The 21,570-nt window shown below is 43.2% G+C and overlaps 1 protein-coding gene across 3 annotated transcripts in view; it reads left to right on the forward strand.

Annotated features, from left to right (window-relative positions):
• HDHD2 (haloacid dehalogenase like hydrolase domain containing 2) overlaps positions 1 to 21,570 on the forward strand; it is a 29,052-nt gene that overhangs the window by 5,043 nt on the left and 2,439 nt on the right. For all 3 annotated transcript variants that reach the window (XM_006136754.5, XM_006136755.5, XM_006136756.5), the window contains exons 3-5: positions 2,489 to 2,697; positions 8,805 to 8,889; positions 18,151 to 18,367. In XM_006136754.5, the coding sequence (XP_006136816.1) occupies positions 2,489 to 2,697; positions 8,805 to 8,889; positions 18,151 to 18,367 (511 nt within the window). The remainder of the gene's footprint in view (positions 1 to 2,488; positions 2,698 to 8,804; positions 8,890 to 18,150; positions 18,368 to 21,570) is intronic.

A 21,570-nucleotide genomic window follows, 5' to 3' on the forward strand; every position in this document is an offset into this window, starting at 1 on the left:
AAACAAAAAATAAACAAGCTAAATGATAGGAGGTTAACCAGCTGTTTGCAGTTCTCTTGGCATCAATAATGTAACATGCATCAAGGGAAGGGGATTGACTTTTAAGAGATTGCTTATATACAGGTTGACCTCCCTGGCTCAGCACCCTTGGGACCTGTCCCAAACAAGGGAGTTTGCCAGACCAGGGGAGGTCAACACTGGCCACCCTGCACTTGGCCTGGATGGGCTCCTACTCCTGCTGTCACCACCCTGACAGGCTCCCAACCCCTGCAGGACTGCCAGCCTGTTGCTTCCACCCCGGCAGGGCTGCCAGCCCGCAGCTGTCTACCTGGCTGAGGTCCTGGCTGCACTGTCACCACCCCTCCTATATCCCAGCCCTGGCAGGGCTCCCAGTTGCTTGTCCTCCTGCCGCCAGACTCCTGCCTGCTGAAGCTTTTCTGCCCAGGAACATACGTGGTCCAGCAGGATGTGGCCGGACTAGAGAGTCCCAGTTTAGAGAGGTTCAACTAGTATTGAGTGTTCCTTGGAGGAATGAAGATAATCAGTGGGACTCAGTAATACCAGGATACAACATATATTGGAAGCACAGAACAGGTCATGCTGGTGGGAGAGTGGCACTGTATGTGAAAGAAAGCATAAACTCAAGTGAAGTAAAAATCATAAATGAACCAAACTGTACCATAGAATCTCTATGGATAGTAATTCAGTGCTCTGATAATAAGACTATAGCAGTATTATCAACCTGAACAGGTTGGTGATAGTGATTGTGACATGCTCAGGGAGACTAGAGCAGCTATAAAAATAAAAAAATCAATAATGCGGATTTCAGTTACCCCTTTATTGACTGTGTACATGTTATCCCAGGATGGGATGCAGAGATAAAGTTTCTTGATGCCTCAAATGACTGCTTCTTGGCATAACTAGCCCATGAACTAGGGATGTAAAATAGTGGCTAGGAAGCTAATCAAATAGTTGATAGAATTTCCATTCACTACTCAGTTAGTCAATTAGGGGGCTCGCTGTGGCTCTGCTTTTAAAATGTAGTAAGACTGGTGGCTTGCACCATTTCCCCCATGTGCCTTTGCTTTCCCTTCCCCCAGCAGAGACAGTGCTGGGAGGAACCAGCTTTTAAGGCAGCAAGTGGGGGGAGCTACTAGTTGAGTAGTGACTCGACTACTGGATAAGCCTAGGCTTATCGGATAGTCGACTAGTCATTCACATCCCTACTGGGAACCCCCAAGAGGAAAGGCAATTCTTGATTTAGTCCTAAGAGAAGCCTAGGATCTGATCCGAGAGGTGAATCTTACTGGACCATTTGGGAACATTGATCATAATATAATTAGATTTAACACCCCTGTGGTGGGGAAAACATTACAACACTGTAGCATTTAATTTCAGAAAGGGGGTGTCATAATCAGGTGTGGTGACCAAAACCTGGGGACTAAGAGGTTAACTATGTCTCCTGTCCCCAGCCAGGTATCTGGTCAGCCAAGAGCAGGTTGGGATTTCAAACGGACAAAGGAATATTTATCTTTTCCCTCCTTTGTCTGGGTAAGAGTGGTTTCTTCCAAGTAACAGGGAAATGGGAGGTACGTTTCTCTAAGAGAAAAGACTTCTCACAATGTGTAAATAGGGCAAAGTTTAGATAGTCTGTCAGGTTTTATTGTTTTATGGTTTGGGAATTTGGAATTGATGTCTGAGCTGTTAAAAGTGTTTTCTCTCTCTCTTGTAATAAAGGCTTTCTAACCCAGGGACTTTTTTCCCCCCCGAGTATCTAAATCCATTGGTGGCTCTCTTTCATCTAGCCACTTTATTATGCTTGCAACTGTAGTTTTGTTTTGATAATAAAAGTTTGTTTTCTTTTTCTAATTAATCAGTATTGAGGGATTGTTGTGTCCTTTGACTCAGTTCCTAGGTATAAGGGCAGAGTCCATTACTGTCTGTAAATCCCCTCTGTGTTTTTCCAACTCCAAGTAGAACAGAGGTTAGGGCAGGGGAGAGTTTTACCTTAGGGAGGAAGTTTCCCAAGTGATTTCTTCCCTGATTTTTCATGGAATTACTTGGGTGGTGGGAGTGGATATTCTCCAAAATCTGGGTATTAGGATTTTGGGGGGAAATTTTTGTACCAAAGCCTGTAGAGATAAGGCTTTGGGGTGCTTTTACAGGCCCTCACTTCTGCATTTGTCGTACCAGTGTGGGGAACAGCTTTGACAGGGGGACTATACAAAAAATGAGTAAAGTTAGTTAAAGAGAATGGGCGACAGGAAGAGTCAATAATTATCTGTTCTGTTGATCCCCTCTGGGGCACCTGGCATTGGCTACTCTCAGAAGTCGGGGATATTGGGCTAGATGGACCTTAGGTCTGACCTGGTATGGTTGTTCTTACGTTCTCTTTAAACTAGAAGGAAAATGGTGAAAGGCACATTAAAAATGTATGCAGTACGTAACAAAATTCTCCAATCAGCTCAGCTTTGCTTTCCCTTATTAGATTGCGCAGTGCTCCAGTTGCCATTAGATTTGTAACCAATACAACCAAAGAGAGCAAGAGAGACCTTCTGGAGAGGCTGAGAAAACTGGAATTTGACATAGCAGAAGATGAGATCTTCACATCTCTGACTGCAGCCAGAAACCTCTTGGAGCAAAAGCAGGTCCGGCCCTTGCTGCTGGTAGATGACAATGCTTTGCATGATTTCAGAGGTAAGAGGGTGAACAGCTAAACTTGGAGGCAGCTAAACTGATGAGTCTTACTGAAAGAGTATTAGCTGATAGAACTTTTACGATTGTCTGTTCCACGTGAATAGGTGAGATCCCCATCCCTATCATTTTAGATGTGCAGCTGAAATTTTCAGTTGTTAAAGAGCCTGCTGCCCTTTTGTAAGAGTAATTTATGTAATTGTCATTTTGACTAGGGATGTAACCGGTTAACCAGTGGCCCGCCGTGGGGTGGAGGCAAGGACTGTTCCAGCCCGACCAGGCCCACCACATCATAGGCATTCCAGCCCAGCCGGACCCACCATGCCACAGGCATTCCAGCCCGGCTGGGCAGGAGCAGCTCCCTGCCCACAGCACAGTGCAGCCGACCCAGCCTGAGCAGCCACCACCCTCAGCAGGCTCAGCCAGGTCTCGCCGGAGCAGTGTGTGGGGGGGGGGCTGGCCCATCTGGAGCAGCCCCCGTGCCTGTACTAAACTAGGGGGGGCAGGTGCACTCCAGCAGGCCAAGCCCTCTGCAGCCTCCCACCCGCGGGATCTTGGTAACTGGTGAAATGTAACATTTAACTGGTTAACTGATTAGACAGGATTTCACATCCCTGATTTTGACCACCTTTCTAGCTGAGGAATTGCATTTCGCCTACTTACAATAATCCTTAGAGAAGTTTATCTCATTGATTATCTTCCTTTCCTGCAGTGTTGCTGCACCCTTAAAATAGCTGTTGTGTTGTTTCCAGAGTATGGAGTGCCTGTTCTTTCTTTATTCAGATGCATGACCATCTTTACCCAATGCTATAAATTGACCTAGTGGTACTTTTCTGTGTCATTTGTGTGTGCATCTTGAGATATCATCAGCCTGTGCTACCAGGGGCTGAGACTAGGTGATTTTTTGTTTCAGAGCTGTCAGGGTTTGGAGGCAGTGTAGGGTTTGAAAGATAGTGGTGGGAAAGGTGGTATGCTAAGACTTATGTAGGGTGAAAGATGACTGTGCAAGGTTCTCTTGGACAAATTCAGGACCAAAATTGGACCTTTGGCCCCAATAGCATCCCACTGTCTTCTTCAAAAAGAACAGGTGTGACCATTCAGGGCCTGTAAGTAGTGTAGGGATTAAATGAAAATAAGTGTCACACATGCTGACCTTCAGCTTCCTCCAAGGATGCTCCACCCCTGCTCTACCTCTTTCAGACCTTGCTCTACCCGTCCCTGAAAGTTTCCCTCCTTCCCCAACTTTTCCCGCTTCCTCCCCCGAGCACACCCAGCCCATGCTCCACCTCTTCCCACTCCCATTCCTCTCCTTCAGCACCTCTCACCTGCCACCAAAAAGCTGATTTGAAAATCACTCCCTGAAAGCTGGGAGGGTGGGTGAGGAGCTGGGGGCTTGTGGCCCTGAGCCCCCACTAATTTTTTTCTATGAGTGCTGCAGCCCTGGAACATCCACAGAGTTAGCTCCTATGATAAGGATGCAGAGTTGTTAGCACTCCAGGAAGTGTTCGGAGGACGCTCCCTCCCGCCTTTGGGGAATAAATGGGCTAATTTTATTAATTACTATAAATACCTAGCTACAGTTTTGTAATGTGTTTTTTGCTGATTTTAATTAAACCTCAGCACCATGAACTGTGCTATATTCTGCATAGTTAATGGATGTTTGTATAAGTTAGCAAAATCATCACAGTCCATAAGCTACAGCAGTGATACATGCTTGAAACATGGGCTGCTGTACAGTCATTAGGAGATGTGTTTCTTTAAAGAAAATTAATTTTCAGCACCCCCTCCCTCAAAGTCAGACTCCCTGGTTCATTTGTACTCTGTATCCATCTACAGATTCACACAGATAATCAGCGTTTTGTTGGGAGGGGGCAGCCAAAACCTTTGGATATGATAACATGCCATTCCTCTATACCAGGGGTGTCCAAACTTTTTTCAAAGAGGGCCAGATTTGATGAAGTGAGCATGCGTGAGGGCCGACCATTTTGCCTGACATTCTTTGAACCATTAAAATTAAATGCAAATTAACTATTTTATGCCAAGTTTATTGCAAACGGAATACTTTTCATTTCGTCACATGGATGACAAATCTAAACAGGTGTTAAATCACTCTGCCTTTCTTATCTGAAGGCCAGATGAAAAAAAAATCCAGGAAGCTGAAATATATGTCAGGAACATTGTAAAGTACATTACATATTATTGGTAATAAAGGTTGTCTGTCAACTTTTAAGTTCAAAAAATATGAACAGGAACATAACACCAAGTATACATGTTGTGTCCAAATATATTTATAACTGATTTAGACCAACTGACATTAACTGAGATTTTACAATGTATTCATATCAATACATATGGATTAGTTGGGGGCCATAAAAGATAGATATTGCCAAATTACCTGGGGGGCCGTATTAAACCGGAACACGGGCCGCAATTGGCCCAGGGGCCGGACTTTGGACATGCCTGCTCTATACATTTCAGATTTGGAGTACAGTTAAACTAATCTGATCTGAAATGTGGATCATAGAGTACACCCCAAGTCTGTAAATGTCAGCATGTTCTATAGAACGTGTGTACCAATGTATAGGGAAACTAAAGTTTTCTTGTAAGATTTTATAGGCCCCTTGTCTATGCTGAGAATTTTGAATGCGATTTGCCAGCTCTTAGTTTGGTACTGGTGCAGTGCATTTTTTTATTACCACTGCTTCGGGCAAGGTTAGACAACAGAGTAGTATAAATGCCCTGCACATATTTCTAGACACTGTTAGGAAAAGCTGCTGAAACTTTTCCGTGTAGACACAACCAGCAAGCTACTGCAATGGATTTGATATCATCACGTATCAGCTTTGAGATTATCAAATGTAAAACCTAAGGCATTTTACTGTAATTTATCATTAATTAATCAACACTTATTGTGTCACCATTAGGTCTTTATATTGAGAAAAATGAAAATATCTATATTCTAAATTAACCGGATTTGCAAACAATCAAAATGCTACTGTACCTTAATTTTAATTCAAAGGGTGACAAATTTGTGGATCATTTGCTATTGTTCCCTCTCCTGCCCCTTCTAAACACACAAACCAAAAATTGCAGTCCTAAGAGGTTTATAATTTCAATAGGTCCTCGTCCTTTTGTGACAGGAGCTGGGAATTTTCTATTTAAATGTAGTCCAACATTTTATTGAGTATTCTTCAGAAAAGTCTCAATGAGCTGTGGGCAGTAAAACTTTATAACCTATTTTTTTTTTTTTTTTTTTAAATCAGATTCCTGTTGCTGGGGACTGCTTCTGTATCCATGCTTTCACAACCCTTATCTAGGCCAGGAATTGCAGTTTGTTTCTAAATCAATTAAATCAGTTAAATCAGTGCTGTTTCTGTGCATTGATTAGACTCGACATGGACTGCATTGGGTATTTTCCATATGTAGTCTCTCATACTTACACTCAGTAGCATGCTTGAAACAGTTAAGTAAAATGGAGAATTTCTGTTAGTAACTGCTATTGAATTGTTCTTGGATAATCTTCCCCACATCAGATGGGATAAGTGTAATCCATTCTTTGGTTAATGGACCCAAATGCTTTCCATGACTGTTTTAAATCTACATGGTGTCTCTAAGAGCTGCATTTTGTGTTTGGCTCTTGGGTTAGCTGAAAGATGTGCAGTGAAAGACACTGGACAGTAATCTGTTTGGCTCCAGATCTGTTGATTCAGCAAGGGTATGGAATAAGCTGAATGTGAAAGCAGTGCGAAAACTCCAGCATGTGCAGGATACTGCTGCCTGTCTCCTCCACTATGGGCATATCACCATGGTGCCCTTGTCCCTGCACTGGCTCCAGCTGCTGGTTCTATGACTTGATCCTGTTCTACAAAGATATTAGTGGATACTAATGGATATTAGTGGATATTAGTGGATACTAGCTACTTGAGGCCATATCTACACTAGGAAATTATTTCAAAATTACTAAATTCGATTTAACTCCCAGTTTAACAAAATTGAACTAGTGTGTCCATGCTATGGGGAAGCCTCAAAATTAGTCTGAGGCAGACTCCATTAATGAGGACATGCTAACTCGGGCTTAGAGCCCCAGGAAACAATTACTCTGGGGAGTAGTTACTTCAGAATAGTGGCACCAGAGCATCCACATGACCACTATTTCCAAATAACTATTTCGAAATTAGCGTTACTCCTGATAAAAAGTACAGATTTCAAATTAAACAGTCTGGTTTTTTTTTTCAAAATAATGGGCTTGTGGACGCTCTGCTTATAAGTGTGACCTAAGGGGGGTTATTTCGAAATATAGTCCTAATGTAGACCAGGGCTTAGAGATGACATCGCCATCTGAGAGCTGCCATGATAATTGTGCTCCTCTAGGCAGTGCAGGACAAAGCATGTGAGATAAGGTATTCTAAAGGAGGCCTTGGCCATGTAACAGTCTTGCACAAAAGACTAATCCAAAGTGTGATGGCTTTCAGGTCCTACTGCCAGGCCTTCCTCTCCGGATAGACCTTTTCCATCATAATCGGAATGACATTACAATACCGACAATCATGCTTGCCAAAAAATAAACCCCTCCCCAAAAGGAACTTTCCATAATCGGAGGAAATGAAATTCCATAATCAGATGTGATTAAATTTACTATCATGGTCAATTTAACATGCAGAGTACCTGGAAATTAACAATGCAGATTAAGCATTCAGAGATTTCTATTTCAGATGGTTGAGAAAAGTGAAGAATTTGTATCCTCTGACCCTGCACTAGCTAACTCTTTTAGTGTATGTGACTGTGTGAATCTGTGATTGCAATTACTGATCTGAAGTTCTGAGCCTTTGTGGAGAGCAGCAGAATCCTGACACACTAACCCTTTGTCTGTTGTCAGCTCTGAAAGAGATACACATAATAGGGATTAATGTATGTAACTATGGATTTGAGGACAGAGCTAAAGTATCTGTGTCAGGAAATGCTGTCTTCTGTTGTCCAACGGCTTACTGTGCCCATAATCCTGAAATGAAGAGGTGTCTGTGGGTTAGACCAAAGAAGATAACACTTCTTCTGAAAACCAAAACTAATACTTGCCTCCATGTTCAACAGGAAAGGGTTAGCCCCAGGTATATCAATTAACTAATCCAATCTTATCTGCCTCTGGGACACTGAGACTTTCTTCCATCAGTTGCAATTCATCTGATTGCCTACTTTTCCCCTGACAGGGCTCCTTGTGGACCGTAATCAGCAAGGGTAATGGAAGTTAAAACTGCACCATGTTTCAGAAGGTTATAATTTCCTGTTCAGATTTTCTAGTTAGTGTCTTTGCGCAGAAGAGGGAATCCATTCATTTTTGTACTCCTCTTCTTACACAGGGCACTTGGTGCAAAGTAATCCTTTTATCTTTTATTCATAGTGGTCACCATTAAAATGTCTGTACATGTCCTCATCAGTTTTACAAAGGACTGCTTCCTGAGACGCTGTAGTTTCCCCATATACTTAGAATAGGAACTTTGTGATAACTGGTCAACGTTCATTCTTTATTTAATAGCCTCTGCCATAGTTAGATTAAGCATGGGCCAGATGGCCCATCCCCCCTTGGATCTGGAAAGCCTGGCACAGTGGAACTACTGCTGTGCTGCTGGCTGAAGAGGTAGGTTGAGAAGTAGCTGCACACTAGGACTGCATACTCCCTGCAGGCATGTGTGGAAAGTCTCTCTCTGGAGCAGTGTGAGGAAAGGAGCTTGGGGTTGCATTGGAGACCCAGTCACCACATGGATCCAAAAGTTTCTGATTCCCCTGTGTCGGGAGCCCCCATGGAGCTTGTCTGCTAATGCAGCCATGGGCTGTAGAAGTGACATGTCCATGCAGCCTCTCCACAAGCTGTAGGGGTTGTAGGCAATGATTCCATTTCCACCTGCCAACTCTTCGTAGCTGTCCTGCACAAAGCCCTTCTCTTATGACTTTGTAGAGGAGGTCCAGGGAAGCATATAGCCATACAGAAGGCTGAACATATTGTTAAATATGACCAGTGAGTGAATTAGTCTTAATTTATAAGACAAAAATGGTTGTTTACATGTTTTTCAGAATCAGTAAATCTAAGGGGTTGTATTTTGGTTTTAATTTTCCAGGGATACCTACAAATGATCCCAATGCCGTGGTGATAGGACTAGCTCCTGAACACTCGAACTATCAGATGATGAATGAAGCATTTCGGTAAGTTGTGAGAAGAGCTCCCTCACTGGATCAGACCATGGACCATCTTGCCCAGTATCCTGTCTCCGACTGTGGCATGTACCAAAGGGTCATGGGGATTGTGTAGAACAGAGCAGTTAGGCCTGGTCTACACTAGGGTATAATTTTCGAATTAAGATACGCAAGTCAGCTACCTTAATTGCGTAGCTTGAGTCAAAGCATCTTAAATTGAATTTTGGCGCCATCTACGCTGTGGGAAGTTGAAGGGAGCGCACTTCTCCTTTCGACTTTCCTTACTCGTCATAGGAGCTGGACTACTGGCATTGACGGGGGCACCCTCTCAGTTCAGATTCGTGTGTCTTCACTTGACCCACTCATTCAAACCCTGGAAGACCGACTGCAGCTGCATCGATCTTAGCTGTAGTGTAGACATGGCCTTAGGGAGGGTTCCACCCCGTCTTTCACTCCAGTTTCTGGTAGCCAGAAGTAAAGTATTGTATTATAGTAGCACCTAAGACTCCAGCTGCTTGGCACTGTACCAATATGACATCTTTGCTCTGAAGATGTTACTGTCTAATTTAGGACTAGACACAGCCAGTGTGAGGAATTATAGGCAGGAAGGGAAATGTGAGGCACCAGAAGAAGAATGCTTAGTTACTTAGATGAGTCTCCAAGTGTCTTTCTCTGATGTCATTGGAGTAATATGGAGGGACAGCCATCAGGCTTGCTTGGTCTGGAGGCTTAACTACATATTTATTTTAGCATGTAATTAAATGGGTTTCACAACCTGCAATTAATCTGTAAAACTATTTTTGCAGGATGCTGTTTAGCACAAGAAGTGAGCAAGATTCCAAAAGGGATTAGATATTTGTATGAGTTATAAGAATATTCAGAATTAATACTTTTTGGAGCCTCAATAGTCAGGATTTAAAATAATTTATAATTGTTAGGGATTGCAGATCTAAAATGAGGTACAGATTCCTTCCCCTCCTCACCCAATCCTCCAGCATCTTCCTGATATGGGATTTCTTGCACTTTCCTCTGAAACATCTGCTACTGGCCACAGTGGGAAAAGAATTTTGGAAAACGTAGGTCCTTGTGTCTGATCCAGGCTGGTGGTTCCTATGCTATATCAAGGAGTAGTGTTTAGAGACAAAACCACTAGATTGCTGGAGTTACAGCGTGGTTAAAACAAGTGACTGCATTTGAGTTTTTTAGTAGCTTGTGCAGTGCCATTTGACCTACCCATAGAAGCATAGAATACGAGAAATGGAAGGGACATCGAGAGGTCATCAAGTCCAGTCCCCTGCCCTCACTGCAAGACCAAGCATCATCTAGATCAGGGGTGGGCAATAATTTTTGACTCAGGGGTCACACCAAGATTTTGGAAAATGGTTGAGGCCCGTACTCTTCCCGTACTGGAGTGCAGGGGTTTAGGATGTGACCTAGCGTAGGAGGGGATTGTGATCTGGGGCAGGAGATTGGGGTGACAGATCTGGGAGGGAGTACGGGTTTAAGGGGGGGGGACAGAAGGTTTGGGTATGTTGAGTGGGGGGAGGGGGTAGAGATTTAGAGCAGGAAAGGGCTGGTACCAGAAGCAGGCTGTAGCCAAGAGACTTACTTGCCAGCTGCCAAACTAGCCTACGTGCCTGCAGAGCTTAAAATGTTTCCCAGCCAGCCTGCTTGCCTGGCTATGTGCATCATGAATAACAGAGCCCAGGACAGGGGGTGTGATTCTTCTTAGCTGCCTGTTAGTTCAACAAGCAGCTCCCATTGGCCAGTTTCAGCTAGAAACTGGCCAATGGGAATGTGCTGAGGGCGGGGCAGCTCCTAAAACTTCCCCCCCTCCCCTCCATTTTTTAAACAGAAATGGAGCCCTGCAGCCATGTTTCTGCAGGGCGCACAGGGCAAGCTAGGGAGCCTGCCTGGGGCTCCCCGCCGCCTCTGCGGGCTGGATCTGGTGGCTTGGCAGGCCATATTTTTCCCAGGTCTGATCTAGATTATCCCTGACAGATGCCTATCCAACTTCCTCTTAAATATCTCTAGTAATGGAGAGTCCTCCCCAGGCAATTTATTCCAGTGTTTAACCATCCTGACAGTTAGGACGTTTTTCCTAATGTCCAACCCAAACCTCCCTTGCTACAATTTAAGCCCATTGCTTCTTGTCCTATCGTCAGTGATCAAGAACAATTTTTGTCCCTCCTTCTTGTAACACCCTTTTAGGTACTTGAGAACTGTTATCATGTCCTCTCTGTCTTCTCTTTTCTAAACAAACCCAGATCTTTCAGCCTTCCCTCATAAGTCATGTTTTTTAGACATTTAATCATTTTTGTTGCTCTTCTTTGGACCTTTTCCATTTTCTCCACATCTTTCTTGAAATGTGGTGCCCAGGACTGGACACAGTACTACAACTGAGGCCTAATCAGTGCAGAGTAGAGCGGATGAATGAATCCTCAGTCTTGCTCACATCCCTCCTTTTAATGCATCCTAGAATCATGTTTGCTTTTTTTGCAACAGTGTCACATTGTTGACTCATATTTCATTTGTGGTCCACTATGACCCCATGATCTCTTTCTGCAGTACTCCTTCCTAGACAATCACTTCCCATTCTGTATTTGTGAAACTCATTGTTCCTTCCTAAGTGGAGTACTTTGCATTTGTTCTTATTAAACTTCATCCTATTTACCTCAGACCATGTCTTTAGTTTATCCAGATCATTTTGAATTATGATCCTCTTCTCTGAAGCACTTGCAACCCCTTCCAACTTGGTATCAACTGCATACCTTTTAATCGTACTCTCTATGCCAATACTTAAATTGTTGACGAAGATATTGAACAGAACTGGTTCCAAAACAGACCCCTGCAGAACCCTGCTTGTTACGCCCTTTCAGCATTGACTATGAACCATTTATAACTACTCTCTGAGAATGGTTATCCAGCCAGTTATGTACCCACCTTATAGTAGCCCCATCTAGGTTCTATTTCCCTATTTTGTTGATAAGGTCATGTGAGATCGTATCAAATACTTTACTAAAGTCTTGGTATTCAACCTCCACCATTTCCCCGTTATCCACAAGAGTCGTTATGCTATCGAAGAAAGTATCAGATTAGTTTGACATGATTTGTTCTTTACAAATCCATGCTGGCTGTTACCTATCACCTTATTTTCTTTCAGATGTTTGCAGATTAATTCCTTAATTATTTGCTGCATTATTTTCCCTGCCACAGAAGTTAAACTGACTGGTTTGTAGTTTCTTGGGTTGTTCATATTTCCCTTTTTACAGATGGGTGCTATATTTGCCCTTTTCCAGTCTTTTGGTATCTCTCCCAACTTCCGTGACTTTTCAAAGATGATAGCTAATGGCTCAGATACCCTTGTGCAGTACCTTCGGCCACACGCTGCTCTTCTCCTAGTTTCCAGGCTTAGTACCCATTTAACTTGGACTAATTATTCTTTTTGCTAGAAAACTGTGTTAGCTTTAAGAGACTGCACATCTTTTGCTCCTCCTACCCCTCAGTCACTGTGGGCTCCTGTCCTGCCTAGCTGTGAGGAATGCAGAGGCAGGGCCAGATTAAGGCTCGGGCCGGCACTGTGCAGAGAAGCATAGAAGAGTAAAATACATTTTCAATCCTGTGCTTCAAAAGGACCTGGAGGGGGCAATGTCCCTTCCCTGCATAAGGCCCCCCTCTCTGAGAGCCCATTGAAGCCTCTGTCTCATTTTCTACTTCCTACTCTGCTTTGAAACATGTGGCTTATCGATGGATATCTACCAGTCTGTGCTCTGCCACAATTGTTTATTTGGAAATGAAAAAAAAAATCTTTAAAACAACTGAATTGAAACCGACTATAATGATCGTTCTTGGCTGCACCTCAGAGGTGGTATCTTCAGCAGGAAACTGGCAGGATCTTATCTGCATGCCAAGCTCCATGTAATAAAAACACTTATTGACCCGACACTTACTTTCTGGCTACCTCATTAGTGCACTTCACTAGCGGCATTGGGTTTAGAGCTTTGCAGTGCAGTCATGGGTAGGTTTTAATTTCCCCTCTGCACAAAGTTAACCTGTCACATATTCCCACTCCTGCTTCACTTTGGTTATGGCTATTTCCAGGGGTTGACAAACCCCGGCGAGAGCCACTCACCAGCCCCGCACTACGCATGTACCAGACCGGCACTATGCATGTGCGAAGTGCCGGTGAATGGGGTGCATGGAGCGACCGGCTGAAATCTACTTGCCACGGGTGAGTAGATTCAGCAGTTTGTCAAGCCTTGGTTATGTCTGTTGTGAACCTATTGGAAGCTGAATAACAGCAATTAGCTGCCTCAGTCTAGAGCCCAGGATACTTAAAGCGAGTGATTGGTGACATTACTGCTCAAGGTTACCAGTGGATCCAGTCTCCATTGTGCCCGTGTGACAGAAGATAGGCAAAAAATAAAATTAAACCGGAGTGGAAGGGAGTGGAATTACCCCACAGCTGAATTGGGTACATTACTGTTAACTGTAGGGTTTGGTGCTTGGCCTGATTATTGTCATTGAGGAGAAATCCCAGCCCCCACCACTGCAGCTGTGACAGTCTCCCTCACAGCACAATGGGGCAGGCCCTGCTGCAAAAGAGAGAACTGAACTGAGGGTGTGGCATAGGGGGTATGCATCCTTGGTGCAGAACATGGGGGGGGGGTAAACTTTTTGCTCTGAGTCACATTTGGGTAGGAAAATTGTAGGCGGCCATGAATTTAGGGATGGGATAGGACGTGCAGGGTGCAGAAAGGGGCTCAGGGCAAGGTGTTGGAGGGTAGAAGGTGCCAGTAGCTTGAACTCCAAAATGAATAGGCAGATATGGATTTACACCGTGTAAATAAACATGGGTGAAAACTGTAGATCTTCTGTTGGGTTTCTGCCCCAACAAATGTGACATTGATGCATATCTAAGGTAGTAACAGCTGATATTCACTGACTGTGAGCAGACTAGTAATGGCTGCTTTATTCTTGTTGAATCTGTTTTGGATTAAATTGATTCAGTGTAAGGATTTTTTGGCAGTTTTTTACTCCATTGCATTATTACAAGTGAAATGTTATCATTTGTATAATACTGCAGGTGCCTATGGTGTTTTGCAAATGCATATGTAGGCAGAAGCATGTAGCCTAATCTAGACTAGGATGGACTGATTTAAAGCAGAGTGATTTGAATCCCCAATTCTAATTTTAATTTAAATCAGCAAGCAGAAACAGGGACTGATGCTTAGTAGTTATTTACCTAAAGAAAAGGTTGTTTTTCACTGATAGGCAACTATTAAAACGTTGATTTACAACTAGCTACAACCATTATACTAAATTTTGTCTTTTTTTTTTGGCTAGCTAGGAGGATACACATTTTAAAGCTATTACATAGCTTAATAAAGATTCGGAAACTTAATTCAGGTTCTTAATTTTTATGATGCTATAAGAAAGGCATCATTCACCATTTTCTTTACTAGATCAGCAGTTCTCAAATTGTGGGATGGAACACCATTTTAATGGGGTCACCAGGGCTGGCTTAAACTTGCTGGGTCCAGGGCTCAAACACCTGCTGAGCCAGCAGGGGCCACGGGCTTCTGCTCTGGACAGGGGGGCTCAGGCTATAGGTCCCCTTCCTAAGGCTAAAGCCCTTGGCTTTGGCTATGGCTATGTTCCCTACATCTCCTGGGCAGGGGGAGCTCAGGTTCTGGCTTTGCCCTCTCTGCTCCCCTCTTCCCCCTGGGGCAGTGGAATTTGGGTGGGCTCAGGTTTCAGTCACAGTTTCTGGGATTGTGTAGTAAGTTTTGTGATCAGAAGGGGGTCATGGAGCAATGAAGTTTTAGAACCCTTGGACAGCACAAGTTTTGTTAGCCGGCGTTCATGGGAAATGGGAGTAGCCAGTTAAATGTGCTGGATACTCGAATTTTTAACTGTACACTAGTCATAGTTGCAGGATGGGTTAGATAATAGCTGGTGACAGTTTACACAGAAGCATGACATAAACACACTTTACTGCCACAAGTTTACAAAAAACTTGGCTTCTGTAAGCACTAGAAAATGTCAAAAAAATGATGCTGGATGGCTATCAGAATTTTTCCAGTTAACTGAAGGAGGAAGTGTATTGCCATCTCTGACAGATGCCAGTTAACTGAGTTTTTCAGTTATTAAAGTGCCGGATAACACAGCTTGTACTGTACTAGATTATTACTATTTTACTTGTGACTTGTTTCAAACTGTGTGGGAATTTAAATTCAATGTAATATGCACAAAGCAATATTTAAATTTTAGTAAATCAATTTCTAGTGTGCTAGATAAACTTTTTGATAAACACTTTTTCTGCATTTAAAACCAATTGATGTATTAAACAAAGGAAGAACGATCTGTTGTTAATTAAATTTTCTTCTCACTGTGTTCTTCCAGATTTAAAAATAGTAGAGCTTCTCCTCCTCTCAAACCTAGTTTTTATTCATAGACTAGAAAAGGAAAACAAGCTTTTCTGCTTTTTTAGTGCCCAATAGTTTAATTTTTCCACTTTGAATGAACTGATCATTGAACCAAGGCAAATATTCTGATTGGAACTGCTGGCAAAAACTGATTTAGCACGTTGGCAAACTGGTTCTAAGTGCCTAAACTGTGACCCACACTACAGAACTGGTAGAACTTTACTTAAAATTTGGCTGCAAACATGTACTGCTTATATTCTATTTTGTATTTAATTTAAATAATTTTAATTGCTTATAATAAATTTAGAACTTAACAGGTCAGTGATTTTAAATTTTATTTTACCTCTTTTTTTAAATAGTTTGCTTAATTTTAAATCCAATTTAAATGAAAAATCCAATTTCAAATGTAAAAATTGATATTTTTTCACTCCGATGTAGAGCAATCCAATTCTTTGGGAAGAGTTATAGCAGAATGTCATACAGGTATTAGTGTTGAAAGAATGTGAAGGGTCAGAAAGAGGTTGCTCTTCTACACACTAGATTTTTCTTGAAGGTTTCTGTACAAAATAATTGGGACTAAAAGGAGAATAAGTCCTCCTTGCCCAGTCCAAGGAAACTGCCAAATAGCATAGCTCAAGAAGCAGGAGGAGCTATTTCATTGTTGCTTTTTCCATTGCACTGGCTACATTTCTATTCATTGTGATTAAGTCTTGGAATTATCTCCAGTATCTGAAGAATTTGCTGTACAATCAAATGGGAAGCACTCAATGATCATTACCTCAGCTTTTATAGATACAGTCATTCTAGAGGGCTTTTATTGCAGTGAAACTAGAACTGGTGAGAGGATTGAAACAGCTGAGCAGTGCATGGTAGTACCAGGCCCCTTCCTTCAGATAAGCATTTAGGCAGATTTTCCAGCGCTACTGATTATGCTTTCAATGTGTATGGAGCTGTTGTGTCCATTGTGAAGAATTATAATATAGGTGATGGCAAAATGTAAACATAAAAAAATCTGATTGTAAGACAAGTGGAGTACCCTTAACTCCTAGGACACTCACAGGCATGCCCAAAATTAATTTAAGGAAACCTTCAACCACCCACTTCCCAAATTACAAACATTCCTGTTTAATTTATAATTTACTTGTGTTGCACTGATTCCTAGAGCTCTCCATTGGGGCCTCATTGTAACAGGCATTGCGCGCGCACACACACACACACACACACACACACACACACACACACACACACACACACACACACACACACACACACACACACACACACACACACACACACACACACACACACACACACACACACACACACACACACACACACACACACACACACACACACACACACACACACACTCCTAAGACAGATGGTCACTGCTCTGGAGATGAGCCACGAGACTACTGATGGCTACTGAAGGCAGTTAGGTGGTAGAGCACAAAGTAACAGTGAGATTTTTAGGATTGTTGTAGTAAGCAGTAATATTCAGAATACTATTCCACTCGTGATTACCTGGATCTTTCCAAATGATGCTAGTAGCAGCTTTATTTTAGCCTTCTTAGCATGTCAATTGTGTGGCAGGAAGAATGAAAACTAATTTCATTCTTGCCTGCAGAAACCCAAGGTAGTGTTTTAAATTTCATGCTGACCTCTATAGCAAGCATTGGTAAAGAACTGGAATAATAATGGGGCTGAGGAAATGTGAGAACAGTCTAAAATTTGTGAGGGAGGAAATAACTCTTATTCTCCGAAAACAATTCTACATCCACTTTCTAAAGCCCCCAGTCGCTGTGGATTGCTGAGAGCTTCAAGTGGAAGGCTTTCCACTCAGTTTCTCAGTATTCTAATCAGAGATGTTAAGGATGTGTTGATCAGACATTTTCACTAATCCTTCATTCTGAATTTTTCTCTCCCTATAACAAAAGGGGAAAAAACAACTTTGTTTCTAAAATGTAACTTCTGATAGTATCAGTACCAAGAATCAAAGAGTTACTTGAGTGTTGTAGTGAATATATGTGTGTGATATTTATGCCCGTGGACATACTGATCTTTCCTTATAACTAGTGCATGTCTTTTATTTTAACATTCTTTTATTCCTATAAATAAACTGAAGAGTCCATGTTGCATGTTTTCTGCATGGAGTTCATTCAAACTAGGGCAAGCTGGAATCCTGAATGTCAGTCTTGAACTGTGCAGATATTGTGGGCAGTTGGAAGATGGAACAAGCAGTACCAAGAATTGCTCTGCTGAGTAATCTATATTGCAGAATTCCTATGCAGAGTAATTTTGGAAGCACTGCAATATTAATCCACCTAGCAAAGGCCTTGGAAGATTAGCAGGAAATTAAATGTGTGCATCCATCAAAATCACAAGCACTATCTACAGTTAATATCTAATAAAATATTTACAAGGATAAATCAAATGAGTTTTTACTTCGGCCATCAACAATGGAAAGTAACTCTTAGGTTCTGTTAGATAAAGGAATTAATTCCATCACTGAGTGAATATAAATATATACATAACTTTTTGAAAAAAAAAAAAACCCCTCTTTGGCTCTTGTAGTCATTTTAAGACAGTGGCTTCATTAGGTATTTTTATTACCTGGTTTGGGTGGCTGGAAGGTGGAGGAAGTAACTTTATTTATACAACTCACTCAGTAAAACATTAGTTTAATTCTCAACCCTGCTACAATTTGGGGCTTGATTCTGTTTTCATTTAAGCTAATGAGTTTTTGGCATGTACATCACTTGAAGCAGGATTAGGCCCATAGTAGCACATATCCATGAATTCAAGGCTTAATTTTTTTTTTCCTCTTCCCTTGTCTCTCTAGGTTGATCCTTGATGGTGCCCCTCTTATAGCTATACATAAAGCTAGATATTATAAGCGGAAAGATGGCTTAGCTCTGGGCCCTGGACCTTTTGTTACTGGATTGGAATATGCTACCGACACCAAAGCAACAGTGGTGGGGAAACCAGAGACAACCTTCTTCCTAGAAGCCTTACGGGGGATTGGCTGCAAGCCGGAGGAGACTGTTATGATTGGCGATGTAAGTATGAGGACTGAGTAAGCACACTGTTATCTACCTACCTGTGTGACCCCATCTCCACGGTATGTGAGCATTATGAGGAGTATATCCTTCCAGCATCTTGTAAAAGTAGGGAAACATTATAATAGAAATGTAGGGCTGGAAGGGATCCCAAAAAGTCAAGTTAACCTCACTGCACTGAGACAGGACCGAGTAAACCTAGACCATCCCTGACAGGTGTTTGTCCAATGTATTCTTAATCTCCACTGACGTAGTCCCATAAACTCCCTTAGGCTTAGTCTAGAGCTTAATTAAAATTCTCCCTGGTATCTAACCTAAAATCTTTTATTCCCCATTATTTCTTGTCCTACCTTCAGAGGACATGGAGGACAACTGATCACCATCCCCTTTATAACAACTCTTAACATATCTGAAGACTATTATCAGTTCCCCCCATTTCAGAGATAGAGGAACTGATACACTTAGGGCCTAATCCACCATCCAAGTAATCAATTCCATGGCCTCACTGAGTTTCCCCAAGGTCACACAAAGTCTATAGCCAGGAATAGAAACCACCCCTCCTGAATTCCAGCTCCATGTGGAACTCTAGGACCATTCTTCCTCTGTACAGCTTTGTCATAGATTCCCAACTCCAAATAAGCATTTCCATGATCCCGTACCTCTAACATCACTATTTTTTAAAAATCCCCTCCCCCAAAAGGAAAATAGTAACTCTTTAAAGGGACACTGGCAACTTACTCGTTTATTGTGAGGGAACACATTTCCTTAGCTCTGCTACTAAGAATAGGCAATTACAACACACTTTTAAAATCCAAAAGCTTGTTCTTACAAAATACACACTTGGGCCAGAGTGGAGTTGAATCCCTTCAAAGACCATCATTCTTGTGTGTCTGGCTCCTGAGTACTCTACTAAAAACTAGGTTGAAACATTCCATGTTTACAAACGTAATTACAATTCTGTAATACACTTGAGGTAGTAACCAAATTATCCAAGCCATGTTGTCAGGAGAAACCTGGGGTCTGATCTTGCAAATAACTGTCCATGGGAATTCTACCTCTAGTGAGTTCAGCAGGTCTCAATACAGGAATAAATGGCTGTGAATAATGGATCCTTCTTCATGATCAGACCTTTATGTTGTAATATATATTAGTACAGAGTAATTGGTTAATGTTTCAGAATGGCTTTCATCTTGCATTACATTGTACTTGGGGCTGTAGTGCCACTGGTTCAGGTTGTCCAACACTTCCCATTAAAATACTGTTTTCAGTTGCTTATAACTTTACCAACATAGCACTAGAATTTTCCATGTTGTCTGAGTTTGATTATATTTTGAAAAGTTCAGCTAAAACTGCTCAGGTATTTTTGAGACTGACAAGGGGCAAATACCGTATTTTCCGGCGTATAGGGCGACTGGGTGTATAAGACGACCCCCTATCTTTTTAATTAAAAGATAGGGTTTCATCTTATACCCCAGCGCCCCTCCGCCTCCTTTGCTCCCGGTGTCCCTGGTCTGCTGGAGATGGTCCCCAGCAGACCAGAGGCACCGGGAGCAAAGCCGCCAGGAGCGCCTGGGCTGCCCCCCCCCCCCCTCCCGCCGGAGCCCCTCCGCGGCTTTGAAAGCCGCGGAGGGGCTCCGGCGGGGGGGCAGCCCATGCGCGCCTGGGATGCCCCCCCGCCGGCTTCCCCCGGGGCTTTGAAAGCCGCGGAGGGGCTCCGGCGGGGGCGGCAGCCCATGCGCGCCTGGGATGCCCCCCCGCCGGCTTCCCCCGAGGCTTTCAAAGCCGCGGAGGGGCTCCGGCGGAGGGGCAGCCCATGCGCGCCTGGGATGCCCCCCCGCCGGCTTCCCCCGAGGCTTTCAAAGCCGCGGAGGGGCTCCGGCGGGGGGGCAGCCCATGCGCGCCTGGGATGCCCCGCCGCCGGCTTCCCCCGAGGCTTTCAAAGCCGCGGAGGGGCTCCGGCGGCGGGGCATCCGGCGTACAAGACGACCCCCGATTTTTGGGGGATGTTTTTTAACATCAGAGGTCGTCTTGTACGCCGGAATATACGGTACTCTGCTTTCCCCAAGCTAAAAAATTCTGGCACCTTTTTCTTTGAACTGCACTAGCACCCCATTAGCACTGGAACAGGAACTTGAAATTTGGCAAATGGGTGGCCTGAGTCATGTATGTGTCTTTTGCGGTCTTGGTAAAAATCTGCCCAAATTTGGGTGACTGTTCTAATTAAACATTTGGGGAAAAAAAATCAAATTGCTCATGCTCAATAGAAACTTTGATTTTTAGCAGCTAGTGTTGGAAGCATCTGTCCTCACATTTGAAGATGCCCAAACCTTTCACAACTGCTAGCTCTGACCAGATTTTTTTTATATGCCATCCTCCTAGAGTGACTGAGCGTGTTGCCTCCAGCCCAGGGCTACAGAGGGAAAGCCAGAATTTTCCTGTAATGGTTGCTCCCAGATCTTTTGGGCCTGGGTAGGCTAAGGCACTAGAACTGAGAACAGTATTCCTGTCTCTTTTGCTTTTAGAGATTTGCTATTGGCACCAATGCTGCATGGAGGAGGAAGTTACATGATTTGCATACTGAGGGGACTAATGCCAGACCAAAAGGCAGGGAAAGAAGTGGGTTGGGACAAGGAGTCAGATATGATGCAGATGTGAGGAGAAACTGGGACAGGCAGGCTAAGGAATGGGACAAGAAGTCTGAGTGGGAGAAGGAAGCAGACATTGGGAAGTAAGCCAGAGCAGAAGAGGTCAATATTGGGAGAAATTGACAGAAGAATCTGTGCTCACTAGTCTATACTCCCTTCCAGGGTCTGAGTGGAACCCAAAATGTCCCTATCAACATTTTGTCAGCCAATATCTGTGAAACCTCCTGGCAAAGAATACATCTCATTCTCTCTCTAGTGCTGGTCCACTAGAGCAGAGTCGTCTATTTTTTGTCAAGGTCCAGATTTCTTGGTCAAAGATTTTGCAGTCCATTCAAGAGTATATGCTGGTCTGGATTTGCCCCATGGGCTGTCTGTTGACTTCCTCTGACCTAAGGATGACAATCATCTGTCCGTTAGCTCAAGTGGCAGAAGTCAGTGTGTTGAATCTAAGGCTGTCTACTTTCGCGGCTTCTTGCGTGAGAAATATGCAAATGAGGCTAAGCATGGAATATCACCGAGCCTCATTTGCATACCTAATGAGCTGCCATTTTTGCAGAA

Source organism: Pelodiscus sinensis, chromosome 6 (assembly GCF_052426305.1).
Source record: "Pelodiscus sinensis isolate ZL-2025 chromosome 6, ASM5242630v1, whole genome shotgun sequence".
Classification (NCBI taxonomy): domain Eukaryota; kingdom Metazoa; phylum Chordata; order Testudines; family Trionychidae; genus Pelodiscus; species Pelodiscus sinensis.